We start from the raw sequence: 18,183 nt of genomic DNA, 5'->3' as shown, positions 1-18,183 counted from the left end.
CGGACGGGCGGGCTGACGGCCGGAAGCTGGAGGGCGGGGCTTGCCCGTAGCGGAAGCGCAGTGCTCGCCGGGAAGGGCTGGAGATGGCGGCCCCCGGCCCCTCGCCGTGAGCCTCAGCCCGCGGCCGACCCGCTCTCTCCGTCCTGGTCTGCGCGTGCGCGTGGAGGCCCGGCCATGGCGGCGGCCCTGTGCGCGGGGGCGCGGGCGGCGCTGCGGGGCTGGCTGCCCGCGGCCGGCAGGAGCTTCTCCGTGGGTGAGCTGGCGCTACCGCGGGTCCACGCCGGGATCGGGGGCTGGGACGGCTCCGCCTGCCGACCGCGGCCGGGGCAGCCCCGACCGGGGGGCGTGTCCACCAACACCCCCCCCCCCAAGGCCGGGGCAGCCCCGACCGAGGGACGCGTCCACCCAACACCCCCCCCACGGCCGGGACAGCTCTGATTGACTGACCTGTCCATCCCCCTTCCCTCCCCTCCCCGTGGACAGCTCTGATTGGGTCCCTCCCGCCCCGTCGCAGGTGTCCCCAGGAACTACTTCATAAGGCGCACCCTCCCGCCTCCCCGAGAGGTCGACCGCTGGGACGAGAAGCGGGCTCTGTTCGGCGTCTACGACAACATTGGGATCCTGGGTGAGCCCCCCCACCCCCCCCCCGCGGCTACTCATGGGAGGCGCGGATCTGCCGGCCACGCTGGACTTTACTGTTAACAAACAAATTGGGCTGGGAAGCTGGCTCAGTGGTAGAGTGCTCGCCTCGCATGTATGGGGCCGTGGGTTCGATTCCTCAGCCCCACAGGGATGTAAGAGTCCCATGGCCTTTTTCCCTCGCTCAGGCTGGCCTTGAACCGCAATCCTCAGATCTGAGCCTCCTGAGAACATGACTTCTGCACAAGCTCTGCTCAGGAAGCTGCAACTGATGGGTTCTCTTGTCTCCAGAGTCAGGGTCTCCATATGTCAGGGCTGAGATTGCAGGAGTGCAGCTCCACTCCTGGCTCACCACACACACTCGGTCCCGCAGTCCTGACATGACTACCCTCTCTTCCATCCCCCAGGAAACTTTGAGAAGCATCCCAAGGAACTGATCCGCGGCCCCGTGTGGCTGCGGGGCTGGAAGGGGAACGAACTGCAGCGCTGCATCAGGAAGAAGAAAATGGTGGGGAACAGAATGTTCCTGGAGGACTGGCACAACCTTAACAAGCGCATCCGATACCTTTACAAACACTTCAACCGCCGCGGCAAGCACCGCTAGGGACGCGCTGGGGACGCGGGGACGCCGGGGTGGCCCGGGCCGGGACGCAGCCCGGGGGGAGGGTGCGCAGCACGCTTTCCGTAATAAAGAAGGGCTGCCTTGGAACCTCTCAGTACCGCAGCGCACTCCTGCGGCTCCGGAGTTCATTTCTTTCTTTTCTGTGCTATCCTGGGGCTTGAACTCAGGGCCTGGGCACTGTCTTTGGGCTTTTGAGCTCAAGGCTGGCACTCCACCACCTGAGCCACAGCTCCACTTGTGACTTTTTTGGGAGGTGATTCATTGGAGATAAAGCCTTGTGCCCCTTTCTGCCCACACTGGCTTCAAACCACCCCCCTCCCTTCTCAGCCCCTGAGTAGCTGGGATTACAGGACACCAGCGCCCGGCTCTTTTTAGATTCTTTATTAATCAGGTAATGGAGTATTTGGCCTGATTTTTGAATTTCCCTTCTTTTTATCCTCTGTCTCTCTTGATTCTTATTCTTGGCACTTTCTGGTTGGTTTGCAGTCTGGAACTCCAATTTATTTCTCTTGGCACAGTTTCTGTGGAAAATTCCCAAGGCCTGGATGGAAGGTGTGCTCGTCCAAGGTTGGCCTCGCTTCTCCTGGGCGCTTGGCCGCGCCACGAGGCCCATGAATCATTTCAAATTCTTGTCAATTAGTATTTAGGAAGTAGAGATATCTTACAAGCTTTCAAAAGAGACTAAAACAAGGAATTCAGAGAGGAGAAAACAAAACAAAACAGGACTCTGTGTTGTATGTTCTCTGCAAATACTTTATTTCCTGTGTCACCAGTACTGGAGTTTAAAGTTAGTCTGGGCACTGTCCCTTACCTTTTTTCTGCTCAAGGATGGTGCTCTACCACTTGAGCCACAGCTCCGTTTCTGGCTTTTTGATGGTTAATTGGGAAATAAAGTCTCACAGACTTTCCTGCCTGGGCTGGCTTGAACTGTGATTCTCAAACCTCAGTCTTCTGAAGCTAGGATTGCAGGCATGAAGGAGCCACCAACAGTCCCCTAAGGGCAGTGTGGGTGCTACATAAGGGTATATAGTCCTTTGGGCTTTGAGGTTTATGTAGGAGTCTGTTGTTGCCTTTCCCGCATTCATTCAGCCCTGTATTACAGGGGCACCCTGGGAGGCCACAGGTTCAAATCCAACCTTTTCTGTCACCTCATTGAGTACCAGATTTCACTTTCCTGTGTGTGAACATAGGCTAGAACTCAGGGCCTTGTACCTTCATATGCTTTCCTTGTTGATGACTGGTGCTCTACTACCTCAGCCATGTCTCCACTCTTTCCTTTTCCTGGCTTATTTGAGATAAGTCTCAAACTGAGCTGGGAATGTAGCTTGGTGGTAGAGTGCTTGCCTAGCCAGAAGTGGCGCTGTGGCTCAAGTGGTACAGCACTAGCCTTGAGAAAAAGAAGCTCAGGGACAGTGCCCAGACCCTGAGTTCAAGCCCCAGGACTGGGGGGGGGGGGGGGGAGGAGGAGGGTGGGAAGGAGGGAATGCTCAGCCTATTCTGTCTTTGCTGGCTTCAAACCTTGATCCCCCAGGTCTCTGACTCCTGAGTAGCTACAATTATAGGCGTGAGCCACCAGCCCTGACTCATATTCAAAGTCACTGCCTGAGGATTTAAGCAGGATGGTGATTGCTCTAGATGGACAGAAGGAAGTACAAGACTTGAAGCAGAATCTTCTTCATTAGTTCTAAGAGGCACATTTGTTTTCTTCTGGCGTTTTAGCATCTACCTCGGATGCTTCATCACAGCTATTAGTCACACAGAGGTCATACTGCATTTGTCATATGTACTTAGGAGCATCCTAAGCTTGCCAAATGAGTAACTGAAGCTTGGAAGATTCCAGAATGTTCCAGAGAGGGACAGTTCTGTCTCAGTAGGAAATTCTGTCATGGAAGCCCTGGGTGGTAAGGTACACAGGACTACCTCAAGTGGAAACTCACAGACATCCAACACCGAAACTACAACGTGAATCATTATGAACCACTCTCAGAGCCGGGTACGGTGCTGCACACCTGCAATCCCAGCGCTGGGGATGGAACGTTTGAGGCCAGCCCGGGCTGCCTTGTGAGATCAAGTCTTAAAACCTAAGCTGGGCGCTGGGGGCTCAACACCTGTCAGCCCAGCTCCTCAGGAGCCTGAGATCTGAGCAGCACAGAGCCCTGGCAGGAAAGTCAGACTAATCCGGCGTGGCTCAGCACTAGCCCTGAGCGCAAAAGCTCCAGGATAGTGTCCAGGCCCCGAGTTCAAGAACTAGGACTTGGGGGCTGGGCCAGGGGCTCAGTGGTAGAGCGCCCGCCTCGCATGCATGAGGCCCTGGGTTCGATTCCCCAGCACCACGGAAGCAGCAAAAGCCGGAAGTGGCGCCGTGGCTCAGGCGGTAGAGCGCCAGCCTGGAGCAAGAAAAGCCCGGAGACGGAGTCAGGAAGCGCAGGGTGGACTGGCTGGCCGGCTCTGCGGCGGGCTGGGCCTCCGATGGCTCCAGTCCACTGAGAGCCCAACTTGCAGACAGGTTTCGGGGTGAAGGAACGGATGAGATCCGAACCCCGCGCCCGCTCCGAGGGCTCCGCAGCGCCGCCGCCCAGCGCGCGCGCCCCCTGCGGAGCCACGCCCCTGCGGAGCCACGCCCCCTCCCCGCAGGACTCCCAGGTCCGGCTGTTATTGGTCCAGTCAGCTGGAGCGGGATGATTGACAGGAGCGGCCAGCTCAGCGATTGGCCGAGAGCCGGCATTCCCTTCCCTCTCTGCCGCACGCCCAGCCTCCCTGCGTGTCGATTGGACCACGCGGCTGTCAATATCCTCGAGGAGGCGGGGCCCGCACCCATAAAGGCGGGGCCGCGCTGGGCCACTGCAACAAGTTCCACCGCTGCCAACGGCGTCTTCCCGCCGCCGCCCCGGGGAGAGGACACGGACCCCCAGATCCCCCGCCAGAGAAATGTGAGTGGACGGACATCGGGGTGCTCGGCACCTCCCTGCCGGCTCCGGTCCCCCGGCGCGGGGCTCTGCGGGGCCGGGGGGGCAGCACCCCATCCCCACAGCCGGCACCCCACGGGCCCCGCGGTCCTTGCACCCCCCCGCCCGCTCTGCACTGCAGGTCTTGACGGAACCCTCCCGTACCCCGCAAAGGGGGCAGGTGGGGGGGCCAGGAGACCACCAGGGGGGCCTGGAGACCACCAGGGGGGGCCTGGAGACCACCGGGGGGGGCCTAGAGACCACCAGGGGGGCCTGGAGACCACCAGGGGGGCCAGGAGACCACCGGGGGGGCCAGGAGACCACCGGGGGGGGCCTGGAGACCACCATGGGGGGGCCAGGAGACCACCGGGGGGGCCAGGAGACCACCATGGGGGGCCAGGAGACCACCGGGGGGGCCAGGAGACCACAGGGGGGGCCTGGAGACCACCAGGGGGGGCCTGGAGACCACCAGGGGGGGCCTGGAGACCACCAGGGGGCCCCCCACACTCGGGGACCCCGGCCTGCCCCTTCCCCCCGCCTCACGGGATTAATTCATGGACCCACTTTTAGTGTGACACCTCCCTCCCACACACACTTCATGACAGCAAAGCTCCAGAACCTTCCCCTGCCGAGTCCTTGGTGCCAGGTGAGCCGCCTAGGCCAGCAGGGAAGAGATGGAAGGACCCCAGAACATTCTCTCCTCCCTCCAACACATACACTTCAGTCCCCGATCATCACCAGCGACACGCGCGATCGCAGATCCCGAGGACAACACGCACCCGTGGACGCGTGGACGCTCTGTGCGAGTCCTGGGGCTTGAACTCGGGACCTCGGCGCTGTCCCTTAGCTTTTTCACTCAATGCTGGTGCTTCTCCCACTTGAGCCACAGCTCCCCCACTTTCTTAGTGCTAACCTGGAGATCAGAGTCTCACGGACTTCTGCCCAGGGCTGGCTTTGAACCTTGATCTTCAGATCTCAGCCTCCTGAGTAGCTGGGATGACAGGCGGGAGCCACCGGTGCCCGGCCAGAATGTCATCTTTAGTCTTGTAGAACTCTGCGGGGTCCCACTGTGCCGGCCCCGGTGGCTTCCAGCTCTGCAGCTTGGTTCTCGTTGAGTTCAAGCCTTCAGCAGGAGGTGCCTTAAGCTAGCTCAGCAGCAGCACCGGCCATTCGTGGGTCCTCTGCTTTGTGTCTTTCTTTGTGTGTTGGAGGAAAATGTAGAAGAGATTTCTTTTTGAAATGGAGATAATATGAAATCAAATCTGCCCGGTAGGATCTCTCAGGGATTAGTCAAGGGATTTCCTTTGAGGTGGCTTTGTGACTAGTGTGTTTTTTTCTAGACCTGTTCTGGGGAGGTTTGGGGTGTATTGTGGGCCCCGGGACCTGAACTCTGGGTCTGGGAGCTGATCCAGAGCTTTTTCACTCAAGGCTGGCATACTACCACTTGAGCCACAGCACCACTTCTGGCTTTTTGGTGGTTCATTGAAGATAAGAGTCTCTCAGGGTCTGGGAAGGTGGCTCAGTGGTAGAGTGCTCGCCTAGCATGCATGAAGCCCTGGGTTTGGTTCCTCAGCACCCCATAAGCAGAAAAAGCCGGAAGTGGTGCTGTGGCTCAAGTAGTAGAGCACTAGCCTTGAGCAAAAGAAGCTCAGGCCCTGAGTTCAAGTCCCAGGACTGGCAAAAAAACAAAAACAAAAACAAAACTCTCTTAGCCTCCTCCTACCTGGGCTGGCTTCAAGCTACAAACCTCAGATCTCAGCCTCCTGAGCAACTGGGAAGACAGGAGTGAGCCACCAGCATCCAACAGAGAAAAGGTTACTTTGAAGACTGCACACTAGAGACCCCTTAGCTTTTGGGGGGCAGGGCACCAAAAGTGAAAGGCCTTTGTGTATAAACAGCTCCAGACCAAGATTTCTCCTTATGACACGGGAGACTCGGCGTCCTGAGAGTCTGCCAGATGGGGGTGAGGGAGGTGCAGACGCGCTCTGATCTCCTGGCATCGAGGGTTCTTTCCTGAGCATTCATTTTCTGGGCTTTTGGAACAGTTAGCGTCGCTAATGCAATTACTTTGGGGCCCAGATCCGGTCGATGTGAAACTCTTACCTCCTCTGCCCCAAATGCACACATAAGCCCACACTGGTGGCTCCCGCCTGTCATCGTGGTTCAAAGCCAGCCCAGGCAGGAAAGTCTGTGAGACAGACGTCTCAGTGGCCCCCTGGGACTAATCTACACGTTGTGGCAGAACACTTCCGCTGGTTCCTTGGTGCCCGTCTCTCCCCCTCCCAGAATCCCCCGGGCTCTAGCATTCCTTCTATTCACCTATCGCCTAACTGGAATCGCTTGGGTTGTACGGGGTGCAGCTAGATCTGACTGTGGTCTTGATTGCTGTGTCCCGGCTCAACTCACTCACAGGTCCGCTCCACCAGCTCAGCCGCCCGCTGAAGGGACAGAAGGGGCCGCCCCCGGTGGGGGTCCCCCCGGCCCCCCTCCCAACTTGACCAGCAACAGACGACTGGAGCAAAACCAGGCACAGGTGGAGGAGGTGGGTGCACAGCCATTTCTCAGACTTTTCTTCTTTTTTTTTCTTTCTGCCAGTGCTGGGGCTTGAACTCAGGGCCTAGGTTCTATCTCTGAGCCTCTCTGTGCTCAAGGCTGGCGCTCTACCACTTGAGCCACAGCTCCACTTCCAGCTCTTTCTGTGTCTGTGGTACTGAGGAATCGAACCCAGGGCTTCACGCATGCGAGGCGAGCACTGTACCACTGAGCTACATTCCCAGCCTCTGGGAGAGATTTCTAACTCAAGGGGACATGTCTGTCTGTCTGTAGGGGAGCAAAGCATCTCTTAAAGTGACAGATGAGACTCTGGTCCACCAGCCATTACTTTCCTTTGTCTCTCAGAAGAATCTCAACAGCTTGTTTTTATTTTTTTGTGCCAGTCCTGGGATTTGAACCCAAGGCTTGTGCACCATCCCTGAGGGTTTTCTTGCTCGAGACTGGCAGCACTCTACTTGAACCACAGATCCACTGCTGGCTTTTTTGGGGGGAAGGTAGGGGGTGTCATCGGAGATAAAGAGTCTCACAGACTTTCCTGCCTGCCCGGCCTGGCCTCCAACCTTGATCCTCAGATCTCAGCCTCTCGAATAGCTGGGATTGCAGGCGTGCGTGACAGCGCCCAGCCTGCAGCTCCGTGTCCGCGTCCCTCTCAGGTGGTGGATATCATGCGTTTGAACGTGGACAAGGTCTTGGATCGGGACCAGAGGATTTCTGAGCTGGATGACCGAGCCGACGCCTTGCATGCCGGAGCAAAGCAGTTTGGGACCAACGCTGCCAAGCTCAAAAGGAAATACTGCTGGGAAAACTTCAAAGTGAGTTTCCCTGCGGGCCTGGCTCTCCCACAGAAGGCAAGAAGGTCACTGGCCTCTAATGCAGCCCGTGGGGTTCTGTCCTGCGGGCGCAGTACCCACGGAGGCCAACAGGGGGTGCTAGAGCATTAGAACCCCTGGCAAAGTGCCGCTCACTCTGAATAGTTCAGATGGTGAGCCCCCCCAGTCCTCCCCGCCCCTCCCCAGACACCCCACAGCCACACAGCGGCCCCTGTATTTATATACATGGCTGCAGTGTTTGGGGGTGTACTCAAACTAACTGATAACAGATCCAGACTATTTTTTTTTTCCATTTTGGTTATGTGTGTGTGTATCTGTGTTGGTCCTAGGACTTGAACTCGGGGTCTGGGCGCTGTCCCTGAGCTTTTCCCCTCAAGGCTGGTGCTCTACCCCTTGAGCCTCAGCGCCACTTCCGGCTCTGTGGTGCTTGCTTAGAGCTAAGAGTCGCAGGATCTTCCTGCCCGGGCTGGCTGTGAACATCCGTCCTCAGATCTCAGCCTCCTGAGTGGCTGGGACGGCAGGCGGGAGCCCCGCGCTAGGCCCAGACGAAGCCAGCTGGGGGTGTGGGGCTGGAATTAGGGCCTTTGGGGAGCAGAGGCCGCAGGTGTCCGGGGTCCCGGGCGGTGGGTGGAGGGAAGATGGCCGAGGCCCCACGCTTTGTGTCCGCAGATGATGATCATGTTGGGGGCCATCTGCGCCATCATCGTGGTAGTTATAGTAAGTAAGTATCGCTGCGGCGGCTGCGGGGGGCACAGGGGAGACGCCCAGCCCTGCCTGCTGCTTGTCCCCCACCTGCGGTCTGGGGAGCGGGGGTGCTGTCACCCAGGTATGGACACCCCTGGCTGGGGGGGAGGAACCGGGGAGCCCAGGAACCCCGCTGATGGCTGTTGGGTAAGTGGTCTCCCCCGTGAGGCATTGTGGGTAGAGGCTGGCACCTGCTGATGTACGGAATGGAGATGGGGGAGGGGGGAGGGGAGGGCAAGGGGGGGTCCGCTGTTTGTCCCTGGCTGAGGTCATGGGGTCAGAGGGAGATCTGGGGGTTCCTCTCACCGAGGCCTGGGCGCCTGTCAACTTGATGTAATTCACCCTCTTGTTTTCTTCTGTCTGTCTCTGCCTCTGTCTCTCTGTCTCTCCTCCATCCGGGACTTCCTGATTCCTGTGTCCAGTCTACTTTTGCACTTGAGAATGTGCCCCGCCCCCTCCCGTTCTCTATCTCTACGCAAGTTCAAATCCTGCCCGCACCCCCTCCCTGCCCCTGCAACTCTTTGGTTGCATTCATTGGTATCACACACACACACACACACACACACACACACACACACACACACACACACACACACACACACACACACACACACACACACCCTAACCACAGGCTCGGGGTCACCAGCCGGTGGCCCCTCCCCACCCTGTTCTGCTCTGCACCTGCCCGTGTCCCCCCAAAACTGAAAAGAGTGACCAGCCAGGGCAGGGGAGGGGTTGAGGCTGGGACAGGGGTGTCCCCCCAAAAGGCCACTGCAGCCAGCGGGGACAGCACACGCAAGGTTTCTTTTCTGCGCAAGTGAGCGTGGACCCGGCACCCCTTTCTTTCAGAAAGTCAAGTTGCTCTTCCTGGTCTGTCACCCCACCATTCTCCAGCTTGGGTCTGGGGGGGTGTTCTTACAACTTTTTACTTTGGGCTCTTTTTTGCTTGGGGGTTATTTCCTGAGCTTCTGTCGCCTGGGGTCCTGGGCCCTGTGTTTTGGGGGGGGGTGAGGCCATCTCCTTTTCTTTCCTCCCGCCTGGAGTCCTCCTCTCTGTCTCTGCGCCCCCCCCACCACTCACGCGCATGCGCAGAAGGGCAAGCCCACCCCGCGCGGGCCCCCAAACTCTCCACCCCTTCTTCCGTTGGCCACGAGCGGGCTGTGGGCTTTCCTCTGCGTGTCTGTCACCCGACCCTCGTGTCACACTGAGACAATGGCAGCATCTCCCTCTCCACCAAGGCATGTGGCTTCCTTACCAATCCATGGATTCCGCACAAAGGCAAAAAACAAACAAAAATACAAACTCCTCCCACCCATCCGGCTGGCTTCTTGTTTGGGGGGGGTTTGAGGCTGGGGGGTGTCATCAATGCCAGCGGCTGGAGGGGCTGAGGGACGGCATGTCTCCCCCACACCCCCCAGATCAGAGACCTGTGGGAGGAAGTGACACGGGCTGTGGGCGTGTCTGTGTTCGCGGCTGAGGCTCCAACTGGTGTTGGACAGGGAGGGAGCCTCATACCACAAATATCCGCCCCCCCTGCTGCCCCCTCTAGTCCCAGCCTGCAGGTGCGGTCCAGGGGGTGGGCCAGCCCACCGAGGCCTCCGGCACAAGCCCACCCCCCCCTTTGCCCCCCCTTTTTTTTCTCTTGGTGCTGGTCCTGGGGTCTAAGCGCTATCCCTGATTTTTGTTTGCTCTTTCACTCGAGGCGAGCACTTTATCATCTGAACCTCAGCACCACTTGTGATTTTCTGACAGCTCATTGGGGATAAAGTCTCCTCCGAGACTTTCCTGCCTGGGCTGGCCTTGAACCACGATTGTCAGATGTCAGCTTCATGCAGAGTTAGGGTTATGGACATAAGCCACCAGTGCCCAGTGAGTTACAGCTTCTGAGGAGAAGCTTCTGAGCTTCTGAATGCAGCTTTTGTGCTGATTAATTAGAAACTTGGGCTTTTTTGCCTAGGCTGTCTTCAAGTTGCAGTGCTCAAATGGTGAGCCACGAGCACCTAGCTTGTTTATTCATTAAGTATTCCCTGGTACTGCAGAATAAAAGGGCTTTGTGCATGCTAGGTAAGCACTTCACCACTAAGCTACGTGCTCAGCTCAGGGTCCAAGTGGATCATGCTGGCCTTGAAGTCACTACCAGCCCAATGGTATTAACTTTGTGATTCTCTTGCCTCCACCTTTCATGTACGAGGATGACAGCCATTTGCCACTATTCCAGGCAAATTAAGTTTCTCACAATGTATTTTTGGCCAGGCTATCAGAGAGGAAGGTTCTACTAACTTGTCATTTCAAGAAGTATGTGATGAAGTTGGCACCAGTGGCTCATGCCTATAATCCTGGCTACGCCAGAGGCTGAGATGTAAAGATTAAGATGCAAAGCCTGACTTATCTCCATCAAAAAGCTAGAAATGGAGCTGTGGCTCACGAGGTAGAGTGCTAGCCTTGAGCACAAAAGCTTAGGGGCCGGGTGCCGGTGGCTCCCGCCTGTCATCCTAGCTACACTGGAGGCTGAGATCTGAGATCTCAGTTTAAAGCCAGCCAGGGCAGGAAAGTGTGTACAGCTCTTATCTCCAATAAACCGCCAAAAAACCAGAAGTGGCGCTGTGGCCCAAGTGGTAGAGCACCCACCTTGAACTGAAGAGCTGAGGGACAGTGCCCACACCCAGAGTTAAGCCCCACAACTGACAAAAAAAACAAAAAAACAATCTCAGGGACAGTATCTGGATCCTGAGTTCAAGTTCCAGGGCTTGCACCAAAGGGAGGGGAGGGGATATGATGAACTGGGTTTGGTGACACACGTCAGCAATCCCAGCTACTCATGAGGTACAGGAAGGCGGCTAGGGAATTCAACCGCAGCTCTGGCAGTTAGCAAGACCTCATCTCACAAGATAAGCTAGAGCAGCCCCAGGAGAACACACCTGTAATCCTAGCATCTCAGGAGGCTGAGATCTAAGGTTTGCAGTTTGAAACCAGCTGGGGCAGGAAAAAATCCTCGAGACTCATCTCCAATTAACCACTGGAAGTGGTGCTCTCATTACGCAAAGGAGCCCAGAGACAGCACCCAGACCGAGTAGAAGCCTGACCACCAAGAAAAATTACAAAATTGAAAATAAGAATAGTGGAGCTCACTGGACACTATGTCCAAAATGAACGATCTGACTTGTGGGTGGAGTCAGGAGGGAGCCTGGGAGGGGCGGAGGGAAGGGATGACATTGTATGAAAGGAAATGTCCTCATTGGCTGACCTGTGTAACTGTAATCCCTCTGTACATCACCTGTATAATAACCACTTGTTTAAATCAACTCAAAGGAAAGAAACCAACTCAGGAGCAGGGAAAAGAGCTCCCCAGATGCCCACACCTTGACCTTGACCTTTCCAATAAACTTATTTTCTTCCTAAGAAAATTAAAATTCTGCGGGGTGTAATGCAAATGCCCAGAGCACTTGTCTAGCAAGTCCAAGGATGACAGAAACAAACCAACCACAACAGAAACACCAGAGAGGCCCGTGGCGGCAGTGTCTTATTTATTACAGATACTGCGAACGTTCATCTTCTGGTCACGTTTCTCCACCGTGGTTTATTTTCTTCACGCTGTGAGTGCAACACACACCCCAACCCCACATCACCAACGACACGCCTCATGAATGACAGTGCCCCTGTACGCTACCCCCTTCCCATCCCGGGCGCTGTGGCTCCCGCCTGTAATCCCAGCCGCTCGGGAGGCCGAGAGCCCAGGATCCCAGGAAGGAAGACGGGTGGGACGCTTCTCCTCAGCCCGCGAAAGCTGAACGGGAGAGGTGGGGCCCAGGTAACAGAGCGGCCAGCAAGAGTGCGAGGCCCCGAGGTCAAGTCCCAGCCCACAACCCCCACCAAGGGCAGGTCAAAGGCCACCTTCCCCTGAACCCCGAACCCTGCACGTGGACAGGTGCCGTCCACACCTTCCGACTGGTCCCCCCCACATCGACACCTCCCTTGCCGGCTGCAGACGGAGCCGCCTACCTCGCTCGGCCCCGAACTCCGTTCCTCCGATGGAGAAGACGGGCTTCTCAGCTCGGGCACGCGGCGGCTTTCTCCTCCGGGCCGGCGGCGGACCTAGATCCAGGAAAACACGACCGCGCCCACGCGCACCAATCAGAGAAGCAGCCTTCCAAATTGGCGGAGAGCCTGGCCAATCCTGAGCAAGCGAGGACAAAAGGCCCGCCCCCTGAGCCGAGCGCGGCGCGGATAAAAATCCACCCGCGGAGCGGTCAAAACCCCCAAGGGCTGCACAGCGACCAATCCCGACGCTTGCTGGCAGAGCCGGCCAATCGCAGCGCGGAATCAAGGGATAGGGCGGGGCGTAGCGCCAGGCTCCACCCCGCGGCCGCCGCCGGCCCGGCCACCCGTGCGCTCCGCGGCCGCGTCCGGCAGGAGCGTCGCCTTCTGCCATCTCCGCTCCGTCACACCGCAGGTCCCCCACGTCTCCGTGATGAACAGCCCGAGCGCCACACCCCCTGGCGCCTCGATTCAGTTGGGGTGCTCAGGGACGGGGTGATGGCACCCAGACACGCCCCGCAGCGTCTCCGGAGCTCTCCCAAACTTCCGGTGTGCAGACCGGAAGCCGCTCGGACGGGCGGGCTGACGGCCGGAAGCTGGAGGGCGGGGCTTGCCCGTAGCGGAAGCGCAGTGCTCGCCGGGAAGGGCTGGAGATGGCGGCCCCCGGCCCCTCGCCGTGAGCCTCGGCCCGCGGCCGACCCGCTCTCTCCGCCCTGGTCTGCGCGTGCGCGTGGAGGCCCGGCCATGGCGGCGGCCCTGTGCGCGGGGGCGCGCGCGGCGCTGCGGGGCTGGCTGCCCGCGGCCGGCAGGAGCTTCTCCGTGGGTGAGCTGGCGCTACCGCGGGTCCACGCCGGGATCGGGGGCTGGGACGGCTCCGCCTGCCGACCGCGGCCGGGGCAGCCCCGACCGGGGGGCGTGTCCACCCAACACCCCCCCCCCAAGGCCGGGGCAGCCCCGACCGAGGGGCGTGTCCACCCAACACCCCCCCCCACCGGCCGGGACAGCTCTGATTGACTGACCTGTCCATCCCCCTTCCCTCCCCTCCCCGTAGACAGCTCTGATTGCCCATGGACAGCTGCTTGATTGACGCGTCCATTCCCTCCCTGCCCGTGGACAGCTCTGAGTGATTGATGTGTCCCCCCACCCCCGCCCGTGGACAGCTGATTGATTGACATGTCCATCCAACCCCCCACCCACCCATGCACAGCTCTGATTGGTTGGTTGACATGTCCCGTGGACAGCTCCGATTGATTGACGTGCCCCCCCCCCGTGGACAGCTCTGATTGGGTCCCTCCCGCCCCGTCGCAGGTGTCCCCAGGAACTACTTCATAAGGCGCACCCTCCCGCCTCCCCGAGAGGTCGACCGCTGGGACGAGAAGCGGGCTCTGTTCGGCGTCTACGACAACATTGGGATCCTGGGTGAGGCCCCCCCCCCCCCACCCGTGAGGCGCGCAGCCCAGGCCCCGCCCTGCTGCCCACACGGGACTTTATTGCTTTTATTTTTTAATGCTTGTAAAAGAAACCAAGGCTCACCCCTGTAATCCCACCCACTTAGGAGGCTGAGACCTGAGGATCCAGGGTCGAAACCAGATGAAGGCAAGAAGGTCTGGGAGATTCTTCTTTTCCATTAATTAGCAAAAAAAATTAGAGGCAGGGGCATGGCTTAAGTAGTAGAGCGCCAGCCTTGAATGGAAAAGCTAAGGAAAAGCACCCAGGCCCCGGTATGGGTGCACACACACATAAAATGGTCTTCATTTGACTGTCCCGGTGTGTGAGTACAAGACCTCAGGGTACAGTTCACCCCTTCTGTTCTCCCTAATCTCCCCTACCCTTCACCCTTGAGATACCTGGTTCCACACTGAATAAGATGCCTGTATTTTCCCTGCCCTTCTGGTCACAACGGGTTATGACCAAGGACAAGGGAGTTAACAGAGATCTCAACCACACAAGTGAGGTTCGGGGTACCAGGGGCTAAAAAGCCTTCCTCCAGCTTCAAGTCCCAAGGTTCCATTAACCAAAGTTTTTATTGCATTTTGTAGAGGGAAGTGTGTGCAGAAAGGAACGTATTACACACACACACACACACACACACACACACACACACACACACACACACACACACACACACACACACACACACACACACACACACACACACACACACACACACGGTGCAAATGGTAGATAACTTCCTCATCTTTACAATTCACTGAAACCTTAGTCTACCCCCGGGCTCCAAGACAGTTTAGGATCCAATTAGCTCACACCCTGGTCTGAAATCTGAGTTTCTATCAAGCCTGGACTCATTGACCTTTCCAGAAAACGCCTCATCCTAAGAGTATGTGGGGAGAAGGCATTCCAAACTCCCAATCTGTGCGGGTCTCCAGCTCAGCTTTTCAGGCTCTCCTACTCTCTCCATTTTTCTGTTCTGAAATGGTGATCTTTGTCTCTAGTGTCAGCAGGGGTTTAGTTAGTGCCCACTAGGAAGAGCAGGGGTCACATGACTGTTTTCTCCATGGTAGTTAGGAAACTGTGAGCTCACTTGCAGAAAAGGAAGCGGAATCAGGAGGTTAATTCAGTTTTCCAAAGCTAGTATATGGCAGTGTTAGAATCTGAAGCCAAATCATTTGGGCCCCAGAATCTATGATACTTTAGTGTAGTTTCCTTCCTTTCTTCCTTCCTTCCCTCCTTCCTCCCTCTCCCTTCCTTCCTTTCTTCCTTCCTTCCTTCCTTCCCTCTTCCTTCTGTGTATAACTTCCTTTCTTTTCCCTTCTCCCCCTTCCTCTCTCCCCTTCCATCTCTTCTTCCTCTCTCCCCCTCCATCTTCTCCTTCCCTCCCTCTGTCTCCTCTTTTATTTATTTTTGGTTGGTCATGGGGCTTGAACTCAGGGCCTTGGCGCTGTCCCTCAGCTCTTCAGCTCAAGGCTAACGCTCCACCACTTGAGTCACGGCACCACCTCTGGCATGGCCTTTGCCGCTCAGGCTGGCCTTGAACCGCAATCCTCAGATCTGAGCCTCCTGAGAACATGACTTCTGCACAAGCTCTGCTCAGGAAGCTGCAACTGTTGGGCTCTCTTGTCTCCAGAGTAGTCAGGGTCTCCATATGTCAGGGCTGGGATTGCAGGAGTGCAGCTCCACTCCTGGCTCACCACACACGCTCGGTCCTGCAGTCCTGACATGACTACCCTCTCTTCCATCCCCCAGGAAACTTTGAGAAGCATCCCAAGGAACTGATCCGCGGCCCCGTGTGGCTGCGGGGCTGGAAGGGGAACGAACTGCAGCGCTGCATCAGGAAGAAGAAAATGGTGGGGAACAGAATGTTCCTGGAGGACTGGCACAACCTTAACAAGCGCATCCGATACCTTTACAAACACTTCAACCGCCGCGGCAAGCACCGCTAGGGACGCGCTGGGGACGCGGGGACGCCGGGGTGGCCGGGGCCGGGACGCAGCCCGGGGGGAGGGTGCGCAGCACGCTTTCCGTAATAAAGAAGGGCTGCCTTGGAACCTCTCAGTACCGCAGCGCACTCCTGCGGCTCCGGAGTTCATTTCTCTTTGGGCTTTTGAGCTCAAGGCTGGCACTCCACCACCTGAGCCACAGCTCCACTTATGGCTTTTTTTGGGGGTGATTCATTGGAGATAAAGCCTTGTGCCCCTTTTCTGCCCACACTGGCTTCAAACCACCCCCCTCCCTTCTCAGCCCCTGAGTAGCTGGGATTACAGGACACCAGCGCCCGGCTCTTTTTAGATTATTAATCAGACAATGGAGCATTTGGCTTGATTTTTTTTTTTTAACTTCCCTTCTTTGTATCCTCTGTCTCTCTCGATTCTTACTCTTGGCACTTTGTTGGTTTGCAGTCTGGGACTTCAATTTATTTCTCTTGCCACAGTTTCTGTGGAAAATTCCCCAGGCCTGGATGGAAGGTGTGCTCGTCCAAGGTTGGTCTTGCTTCTCCTGGGTGCTTGGCCGCGCCACCAAGCCTGGGAACCTCTTCATGTTCTTGCCATTTTGTTTATAGGAAGTAAGAATATCCCACACGCTATCAAAGAGCATGAAACAAAGAATTCCGGTGGGAGAAAACTCAACAAAACTGGGCTCTGTGTTGTATGTTCTCTGCAAATATTTTATTTCTTGTGTCACCAGTACTGGAGTTTAAAGTTAGTCTGGGCAATGTCCCTTACCTTTTTTCTGCTCAAGGATGGTGCTCTACCACTTGAGCCACAGCTCTACTGCTGGCTTTTTGGAGGTTAATTGGGAGATCATTTTCACAGACTTTCCTGCCTGAGGTGACTTGAACTGTGATTCTCAAATTTCAGCCTCCTGAGTAGCTGGGATTACAGGCAGGAGCCACCAGCGTGCAGCACTGCAAATAAAGGAATGAAAAGGAAAGCTCTGGTAGAAAAGAAAAGAAAAGAAAAAGAAAATGAAAAGAAAAGCTCTATGAGATCAGGGTGGGTGCCACAAAAGGGTTTAGTCCTTTGGGCTTTGAGGTTCATGTAGAAGTTTTTGTTTTTGTTTTTTGCATTTCCCACATTCAGTCATGCCCTGTTATTGCAGTGGCACCCTGAGGGGCCACCAGGTTCAAATTCAACCTTTGCAGCTACCTTGTTTAGTACCCAATTTTGGGCTACAGCTCAGGGCCTTGTACCTTCCCGTGACTCTTGCTGATGCCTGGTGCTCTCCTACTTCAGCCATACCTCCAGTCTTTCATTTTGCTGGTGAATTTGAGATAAGAGTCTCAGCCTTTTCCGGCTTCAAATCTCAATCCTCTAGATCTCAGCCTCCTGAGTAGCTCGGATGATAGGTCTAACCCGGTGACTTAATCTTTTTTTTTTTATTTAATCTCTTATTATAGGATGGCTGGTGGGGTAACTTGGACATTCATACTGCCAGAAATACTTCATCCCTGTCTTTGTCTGTGAGAGCTTATCAGTTTCCAAATTTTTACAGATGGTCATTTTGGTGTGATTTCAGAAAGATGGGATAAACACTTTGTCTGTGAGCACACCCATTGTGCCAGGGTTGGGACTTGAACTCAGGGCCTGGGCACGGTCCCTTAGCTCTTTTGTTGAAAGCTAGTGTTCTGCGACTTTAAGCCACAGCTCCACTTCCTGAGACCCGGGCAGTGGTGCACACCTGTAATCCCAGCCCTGCGGAGGCCAGGCTGGGACACACAGTGAGATCAAGTCTTAGAAAGCCAAAAGGCCAGCCAGGCGCTGGGGCTCACACCTGTCACCCCAGCTACTCCGGAGGCTGAGATCTGAGGATCTGTGATTCCAACCCCGGGCAGGAAACTGCGGTTCTGATCTCCAATTAACCACCCCGAAAAAGCCGTGAGCACAGAAGCTCAGGGACAGCGCCCAGGCCCTGAGTTCAAGGCCCATGACCTCCCCCACTTCCCCCCAAGACAACAACAAACAGTGGGGTGCCGGTGGCCCCCGCCTGTCATCCCGGCCAGGAGCTGAGATCTGAGGATCGCAGTTCAAAGCCGGCCTGGGCAGGAAGGCCCCGAGACTCTGATCGCCAATGAACCACCCGAAAGCCGGGAGTGGCGCCGCGGCTGAGGCGGCAAAGCGCCAGCCTTGAGCACCGAGGGCCGCAGACGGCGCCCAGGCCCCGAGTTCAAACCCCAGGCCCTGCAGAGATACACAAGCAAAAGCAGACTGGACCTGGGTCATTGGGCAGGGCTGGGGACCTCGGACGGCGTCCAGGCTTCGGGAGGCTTCGGTCACGCGAGATCCGAGCCCCGCACCCGGCCCCATCCGGCACCTCCGCTCCGTGGGCTCCGCAGCGCCGGCGCTGAGACCCGGACCAG

At 56.9% G+C, this 18,183-nt stretch overlaps 3 protein-coding genes and 1 long non-coding RNA gene across 5 annotated transcripts; 3 read left to right on the top strand and 1 right to left on the bottom strand.

Annotated features, from left to right (window-relative positions):
• The first annotated feature begins 71 nt into the window (after positions 1-71).
• Positions 72-1,352, top strand: LOC138815617 (large ribosomal subunit protein mL51-like). Its single transcript, XM_070005019.1, has 3 exons — positions 72-253; positions 515-625; positions 1,047-1,352. Exons 1-3 carry the CDS (start codon positions 175-177, stop codon positions 1,241-1,243), a joined length of 387 nt encoding a protein of 128 aa, XP_069861120.1. The 5' UTR covers positions 72-174; the 3' UTR covers positions 1,244-1,352.
• Positions 1,353-4,106: 2,754 nt separating this feature from the next.
• Positions 4,107-9,640, top strand: LOC138815599 (vesicle-associated membrane protein 1-like). 2 transcript variants are annotated; one of them, XM_070005000.1, is made up of 5 exons: positions 4,107-4,191; positions 6,619-6,748; positions 7,413-7,571; positions 8,259-8,310; positions 8,756-9,640. In XM_070005000.1, coding segments are annotated over exons 1-5 (360 nt in total). In that variant the 5' UTR covers positions 4,107-4,189; the 3' UTR covers positions 8,773-9,640. The 2 variants fall into 2 exon arrangements, with proteins under 2 accessions (XP_069861101.1, XP_069861099.1); XM_070004998.1 differs by lacking the exon at positions 8,756-9,640 and having other exon boundaries at positions 8,259-8,537.
• Positions 9,641-13,000: 3,360 nt separating this feature from the next.
• Positions 13,001-16,458, top strand: LOC138815614 (large ribosomal subunit protein mL51-like). The gene is made up of 3 exons (XM_070005017.1): positions 13,001-13,191; positions 13,677-13,787; positions 15,573-16,458. Exons 1-3 carry the CDS (start codon positions 13,113-13,115, stop codon positions 15,767-15,769), a joined length of 387 nt encoding a protein of 128 aa, XP_069861118.1. The 5' UTR covers positions 13,001-13,112; the 3' UTR covers positions 15,770-16,458.
• Positions 16,367-18,135, bottom strand: LOC138815615 (uncharacterized). The gene is made up of 3 exons (XR_011368403.1): positions 18,038-18,135; positions 16,550-16,760; positions 16,367-16,407 (listed from the first exon to the last, which is right to left on the bottom strand). It is a non-coding gene; the product is annotated as an uncharacterized lncRNA (long non-coding RNA).
• Between the last annotated feature and the right edge of the window lie 48 nt (positions 18,136-18,183).

This window comes from Dipodomys merriami, unplaced genomic scaffold (assembly GCF_024711535.1).
Source record: "Dipodomys merriami isolate MVZ:Mamm:240054 unplaced genomic scaffold, mDipMer1.0.p SCAF_654, whole genome shotgun sequence".
Classification (NCBI taxonomy): Eukaryota; Metazoa; Chordata; class Mammalia; order Rodentia; family Heteromyidae; genus Dipodomys; species Dipodomys merriami.
This window is presented reverse-complemented; position numbering and strand designations above follow the sequence as displayed.